At 58.6% G+C, this 6149-nt stretch overlaps 1 protein-coding gene across 2 annotated transcripts; it reads right to left on the bottom strand.

Annotated features, from left to right (window-relative positions):
* Positions 1–110: 110 nt before the first annotated feature.
* CCNB3 (cyclin B3) lies at positions 111–4731 on the bottom strand. 2 transcript variants are annotated; one of them, XM_027785768.2, is made up of 12 exons: positions 4626–4731; positions 3965–4113; positions 3798–3881; positions 3509–3627; positions 2936–3017; positions 2494–2592; positions 2244–2336; positions 1832–1969; positions 1232–1387; positions 769–918; positions 446–576; positions 111–286 (listed from the first exon to the last, which is right to left on the bottom strand). In XM_027785768.2, the coding sequence occupies exons 2-12, from the start codon at positions 4052–4054 to the stop codon at positions 214–216; spliced, it is 1215 nt and encodes a 404-aa protein (XP_027641569.1). In that variant the 5' UTR covers positions 4055–4113; positions 4626–4731; the 3' UTR covers positions 111–213. The 2 variants fall into 2 exon arrangements, with proteins under 2 accessions (XP_027641569.1, XP_027641567.2); XM_027785766.2 differs by lacking the exon at positions 4626–4731 and having other exon boundaries at positions 3965–4598.
* Positions 4732–6149: the final 1418 nt, after the last annotated feature.

Below are 6149 nucleotides of genomic sequence, written 5' to 3'. Positions count from 1 at the left end.
TGGACTCAGGCAGGGGTTCAGCTTAGTCTCCTGTCCTAGCAGCCACCACCAGCACATTAGACAAACAGCATTTTATTGACAGCTCAACATAACTTTTTTCTCCCCCCTCCCTCCCCCCTACTCCTCTTCAGTTAAAACTGCTATCATTTATGTACATAGTGCTCCCCTGCCAGAGAGCACATCGCTATTTACAGGCCATTTACAGAGACAGGGCTAGCAGCTCTTCAGTACCTCCTCCAGCTTGAGCATGTCCATGGGGGTGACTTTGGCAACCTCAAAGAAGACCCTGGAAGGAATTGCATTGGCCTGGAGCTCAGCCACAGCCCTCACACCCATGCACCAGGGCCCCCCCTCCCTTGGTTCTCTGCAGCACCCAAGGGTGTGTGCTGGTGGTGTGACCCTCAGCAGAGGGGGCAGACACAAGGCAGAACCCCATGATACTCACCTGTGCGAGTACTTTGTGCGCACAGCCTTCAGATTGTCTTGGGGCTGGTACGTGAGCAGGAAATTCAGCCTCTTCACCAGGGGATGCAGATCCTGGGAGCGGTACCCACTGTAGTACTCCAGCGTGGGAGTCTGCAATGGGACAGTGGGGCTGAACTGGGTTGTCTCAGTGGCAGTAGTCATCATCTTTCCTCTCCAGCCCCCCAAATCTGAGCATAGCTCCAAGACCACCATCCCTGCACAGCAGCCCCATCCACCCCCACACCCCCGTGGTGCCTCCCAGGGTGCTGCAGCAGGGACACGACAAGTTGGGCAGGTGGTTACCCAGCCACCAAGGTTCTTCATGGTGAGCGCCAGCAGCAGGCAGCTGGCAGCCAGCTTTGAGGGGCTCTCCTGGGCATAGTCATACTCCTGGAGGGTCATCTCGCAGAGGAAGCGGGCCAGCGTCAGAGTCTCCATGGTGGCATGGGCACACTACAGCGGGACAGGCAGGGAAAAGCTCAGCCTTTTGTACAATGCTGCTCCACTCCCACCCCCACAACCTCCTTGGGATCTAGAGTACTGCCCCTGGAGCACAGGATGCAGATCCCACACCCCCAGCCTGCCACAGACCACACAGAGCAGCATCCCCACCCCTCAACTCTGTTGGGGGGGGCGCTGGCCAAACCCTGCTTGGCTGCCAGCTGGGAGCCCAGGGCCCCAGGGGTGTGCTCCCCCAGCCCAGGGAGCCAACGTAAGGGGTGCCTGGAGGCACCTCAACACCAGCCTGCCCTCCTGCTGCACCCACCTTGGCAAAGCGTCGCAGGAACCGGTATGGGATGGGGATGTTTATGTCAAACTTGAGGGTGCTGAGGATGCTCATCTCCATAGCAATGAGCTCTTCCCGATTGTAGGCATCATCGCAGATGTAGAGGAAGTCATCCACACATGGTGGGCACCGCTCCTGCTGGGGCACAACTGCTCAGCACCCTGATGGGGGCTCATCCTGGCAACACTCAGGAAATCCTACCAGTCTGCAGACCCTGTAAGGGCTTGTGCCCTGCCAGATCCTGCAAGGACTGTTAAAACATCTAGTGGAGCTTTGTGTTGTCATGTTGTCTGCCCCAGCCCTGGGCTCTAAGCCTTGCTTGCATGAGGTGAACTCAGATAGCCTGGTGGTCTCTGCAGAGCAGAGAGGAACCAGGTCTCCTGTGACCACCAGCATCCAGCCTATCAGGACTGCATTCACAGCCTTTGGGATAGGAAGGGTTAACCTGAGGACAGATATGGCACCTCAGCCAGCTCTTGGGGCAGTGGCCAGGCACCTGGCCTTCTCCAGTAACCCACGGGAACAAGATGGCACAGCCCTCTCTGCCCCATCACGCCAAGACAGTGCACAAGGAGTCACCTCAAATTTGGAGGCAATGAGGATGGCGGTGGAGCCAATGAGCTGCAGCTTGTCCCTCATGCTCACCACCTCCACCAGGTAGTGGTCCACCAGCTTCACAGCCAGGTATAGCGTCTCATGGTTCAGCTCAAAGTTCTCCTGCAAGGACATGGGCGGGGGGGACAGAAAGGGGTGTCAGGCAGAAGCTAGGCCCTCCTCCCCCCACCCCAGGTTCTCTCACAGGGGCCAGAAGTGCCCCCAGGGCCATGCTCAGATGGAAGGGATGTGGGCTTGTCCTCAGCCTGGGAAGGGGAAGGATCAGGTCTACACTGGAGACGCTTGCCGGAGCCTCTGCAGTATGCTTACTGAGGTCCCACATGCAGGGTGGGGGCTGCTCCGCAGAAGGCCATGCCCCCTCCCCATGCCCATATACCTGCACCTCCACCATCCAGTCCACCAGGATGGCACGCATGTCCCTGCTGATGTCTGGCTGCTTCTCCATGTAGTCGGGGAGCATGAATTTCTCCTGCCAAGGCACCAGCTGTCAGGGACTTACCAGACATCACTGTCCTCAAATGAGGCCCCTCCCACCACATGCAGGTCCCCACCAGGTGCTCAGAGCCTCTGGGCAGTGGGTAGCCCTGCCTGCACAGTCACACATTCCCTGGCCAGACATCACCCACCTCTCTTCCCCGCATGTATTCAAAGATATCCTTGGCATACTCTGCATTGGCATAGGGGTCACCCAGCTGCTCCTTGTCTATGTCCTCCACTGCTGGTACCTGGTGGGATGGAGGCAGTGGTAAGGGGGAGGCCCTGAGCTCTGTGGGTGCTGGTCACCCCTTCAGAGCAAGGCTGCTGCACCTCAACTCCCTATCTGCCCCCATCACCCTGTAGCCCCCACCCCACTCTTTCCCACAGGAGATCTTTTGAAGGAAGAAGATAGGGTGGTTTACACCACTCCCCAGCTTCCCATTACGCTGGCCCAAGTATCTCCAAGGACCAAAGAACTGCCTGGTGCCCTGGTATCACCAGCAGCAGCCATAGACCAGCATCATCAGGATGAGACAGGGAGGCCAGACTACAGCCCAGGTTCCCCACCCTCTCCTCAGAGGGCTTTGGTACCTGCACAGGCACTGTCTCTGCTGGCACATGGTCCGTCTTGGGCTCTGTGGGGGCCTCTCTTGGGGGAGTTTTCTTCAGTGACCTGGACAGGACAAGAGCATAAATCATTGCTGCCAGGAAGCCACATCTCCTGGCTGAAAGGGGTTCTCTAGAGCCCTTGCTGCTTCAGAAAGGGACTAAACCACCCCTAAAATATCCCAATAGAGACCCTTAGAATCATTTAGTCCAACCCTTAACCCAGCATTGCCATGCCCACCATTAAACCATGTCCCTGAGTGTCACATCTATGTCTTTTAAATCCCGCCAGGGATGGTGACTCCACCACTTCCCTGAGCAGCCTGTTCCAGTGCTTGACAACCCTTTTGATGAAGAAGCTTTTCCTAATACCCAATCTAAGCTTCCCTGATGCATCTGGAGGCCATTTTATCTACTGTCTGCCCTCCCCACCTGGCTCATGGTCTCCATCACCCAAAGGAAGCCTCTACCACTGCTTGTTCTTCCCCATGGGACAGGTTTGCAGGTGCTGGCCCTGAAGTATCCTCTCTGCCCCAGTATCTGTCCCCATACACTCACTTTTTCAGGTTGATCTCATTGTTCTTGGCCACCCCCAGGGCAGCATGGGCCCTCTGTGCCTTGTGCGGTGCCACTTTCACAGCCTCCTTCTTCCCTGCCACCCCATGGTTCTTGTGAGCCTGTTTGGGACAGAACAGGGGTACACAAATAGGTGCACAGAGGGAAGCGAGGTATACCCCACAGGGAGACCTTTCTTCCAGTGGACAGGGCATGGGACACCCCCTGCTCTGCATTCCCATGGTGGGTTCGCAGGGAGCACCCAAACCCCCACCCCACCAGAAGCACTCACATTGGTGATGTCCCCAAATGCCGACCTCTTCTTGGGCCCGCCCTGGGGCGATGATGGAGACCTCTTGGCTTGACAGTTCTCCTCCTGCAATAAAGGTTGTTAGAAGATGGGGGCACAGCTCCCCGACAGGAACCTCAACCATGCCCCTTGCCTGGCTTGGGACTCACCTTCTCAGGGTTGGCATTCTCTGCAGCAGAGCCCACCTTGCCTGTGCAGAGCTGCCTGGTGGTCAGCATCTTGGCATTGCGTGACGACATCCTCTCCCTCGGCCTGTCAGCAAACTGGGAGCAGAGCAGGGCTTGATGCAGGCAGCTACCTGCCCCCAGGGACAGCCTGAGGGGCTGGGGGAGGACAGGGCAGTTGTCCCTCCTAGGACGGGGAGCGCAGCAGGGACAGACCCCCAGCCCCTCCCTGAGGCAGCCCCGGGGAGGGTGCAAGGAAGGGCCGGTGCGCTCCTCCTCCGGGAGGGGGGAACACGGAGCCCCACCACCCTCACCAGAAGCACCCTGCTGAGAGGCTGAGGAGGCAGCTCCCTGCCCCCTGGAGAAGGATGTAAGGGCTCCCACTCCCTTACGCTCCCAACACCGGGGGGAAACTAGGCCGAGGGACACCTCTGCACCCCAGAGGAGCAGGGGCTCCCAGCGCAGGGGTCTCCACATCACCCCCCGCCAGGACCCCGTGAAACGAGCCGAGGTGGGGGGGGAAGGGGTACACGAACGACAACAAGCCTATAGGGGGCAACGGCACGATACCGAGCTTGGGCAGGTGGTAGAGGGTGATATGATCCCTCCCGGGAGAGACCCCAGCCCCCCACAGCGCTCCACTCACCTGCACTGCCACCCGCAGCCGGCTCCGGCTCTTTTGAAAGTAGCAGGACGGCAGCGGCCGGCCAGCACTGGCCGAGCGTTGCCCAATCAGAGAACGAGGCGGTGCCGAATACGGCCAATCGGCGAGAGGGTAAGATACAGTTGCTAAGGTGAGGGCGGCAAGATTTAAAATTCGGCCCCGGCCACCAATAGAAGGGCGGGCTTGCGAAGGGGCGGGGCGGGGCGGGCGGCCGGCGCGGGCGGTGATTGGTGCGGCAGGTTGCCGTTTAAATCTGTCTCGTGGGGTGCGTGCGGGACGGGTGCGGTGGCGGCCGGTGTGGCGGGCGGGGACGGGCGCTGGTGCGGGGTGGCAGCTCCCGCGCCACCCCTGCCGTGCCCTGGTGGGGCCGGGTGCGCTCGGGGGCTAGCCCAGGCTCTCCCGCCCGACTGGGTAGGGACGGAGCGGCCTCCGCGGGGCCTCCACGCCGTTCTGCTGCCTGCGGCCTGAAGCCGGCGCCGGGGTCACCCCCTTTTCCCCCGGGGCACCGGGGCTGCCCTCTCACTGGGGCTGGGGGTCGTGGTTCGAGGGGCACGGTGTGCCCTGGCCTAGCCATGCTGCTCTTGTGACCCGGTGTCACAAGCGGGCGATTTAGATCATTTAAAGAATGCTGCCTGAGGTATCAGCAAAAGTGGTTTTAACGTGATGTTGTAAAAGTGCGATTTAACAAAGTTCAGTGTTTGCTCTGTGTGGTCATTTTAACCGTGATTCAAAACTACCAAGGCAGTGTCCAAGTTAGCAAGGCAAAAAGTTACCAAGGCACGAACCGGAGTTAATGTAATATACTATGACTTCCTGCATGGTACCAGCTGCTAACGAAAGGTCTGCTGTTGGGGAAAGGTCTCTGCCCCGAGGAGCAGCCTTGAGGGCATCCCAGCTCCGGGGGAAGATCGCTGCCCCGCAGCCAGCCTGCTTAGCACAAGGGGCTCAAAGAAGGCTCACTCAGGCCGTCATGGGATAAAGTGGTTGGCTGGTAGTCAAATTGCATGCAACAGGAAAGGTGAGTGTGAGACTCCTTGTACCCGCGACTGTCTTTGTTCCTTGATAAATTAATCTTGGAAAAGCCACACACTTTTCATGTGTTAATCACATGATCCATGTTCTGGGCTCATGTGCGTTGATGCTCGCTCTGTCACTGGGTTTTCAGAGAACAGACTGGATCTAGAGAAGTTCTTGGCTCGGGTGCAGCTTCAGCCTTTACCTCTTTTAGAGCCTGAACCAAACAACCGCAAGTTTGGTTACGGGGTCAAGTGCATCTGGCACACCTGGCCAGCCAGGAATGGCACCAGCAGCCACCACTTGATCCCTGTTGGTTGAACTCCGAGGGCTACAACCTTCTGCTGCAGACACAGCCTCCAATGGGGCATGAGTGGGTGTTGTTTAATATGTTGGCCAGGGAGAAAGCCCCTTGCCCCAAAAAACCCTTGCAGCATGGCTGAGGAAACGGATTCATCCCTCTTGCCTCCTTCCCTGCCCTCTGCCCCTGCC

Source organism: Falco peregrinus, chromosome 13, assembly GCF_023634155.1.
Source record: "Falco peregrinus isolate bFalPer1 chromosome 13, bFalPer1.pri, whole genome shotgun sequence".
Lineage (NCBI taxonomy): Eukaryota > Metazoa > Chordata > Aves > Falconiformes > Falconidae > Falco > Falco peregrinus.
The sequence above is the reverse complement of the archived record's forward strand: the minus strand, read 5'-3'. Positions and strand labels throughout refer to the sequence as shown.

Bases quoted from the DNA above. Each gene is read 5' to 3' on its own strand.
- CCNB3 (XM_027785766.2), bottom strand. From the start codon at position 4,456: ATGTGGAGACCCCTGCGCTGGGAGCCCCTGCTCCTCTGGGGTGCAGAG. The intron at 3,628-3,797 runs GTGAGTGCTTCT...TGTCCCAAACAG, and splicing joins CATTTGGGGACATCACCAAT to GCTCACAAGAACCATGGGGT. The intron at 919-1,231 runs GTGGGTGCAGCA...GTCCCGCTGTAG, and splicing joins TCCTGCGACGCTTTGCCAAG to TGTGCCCATGCCACCATGGA.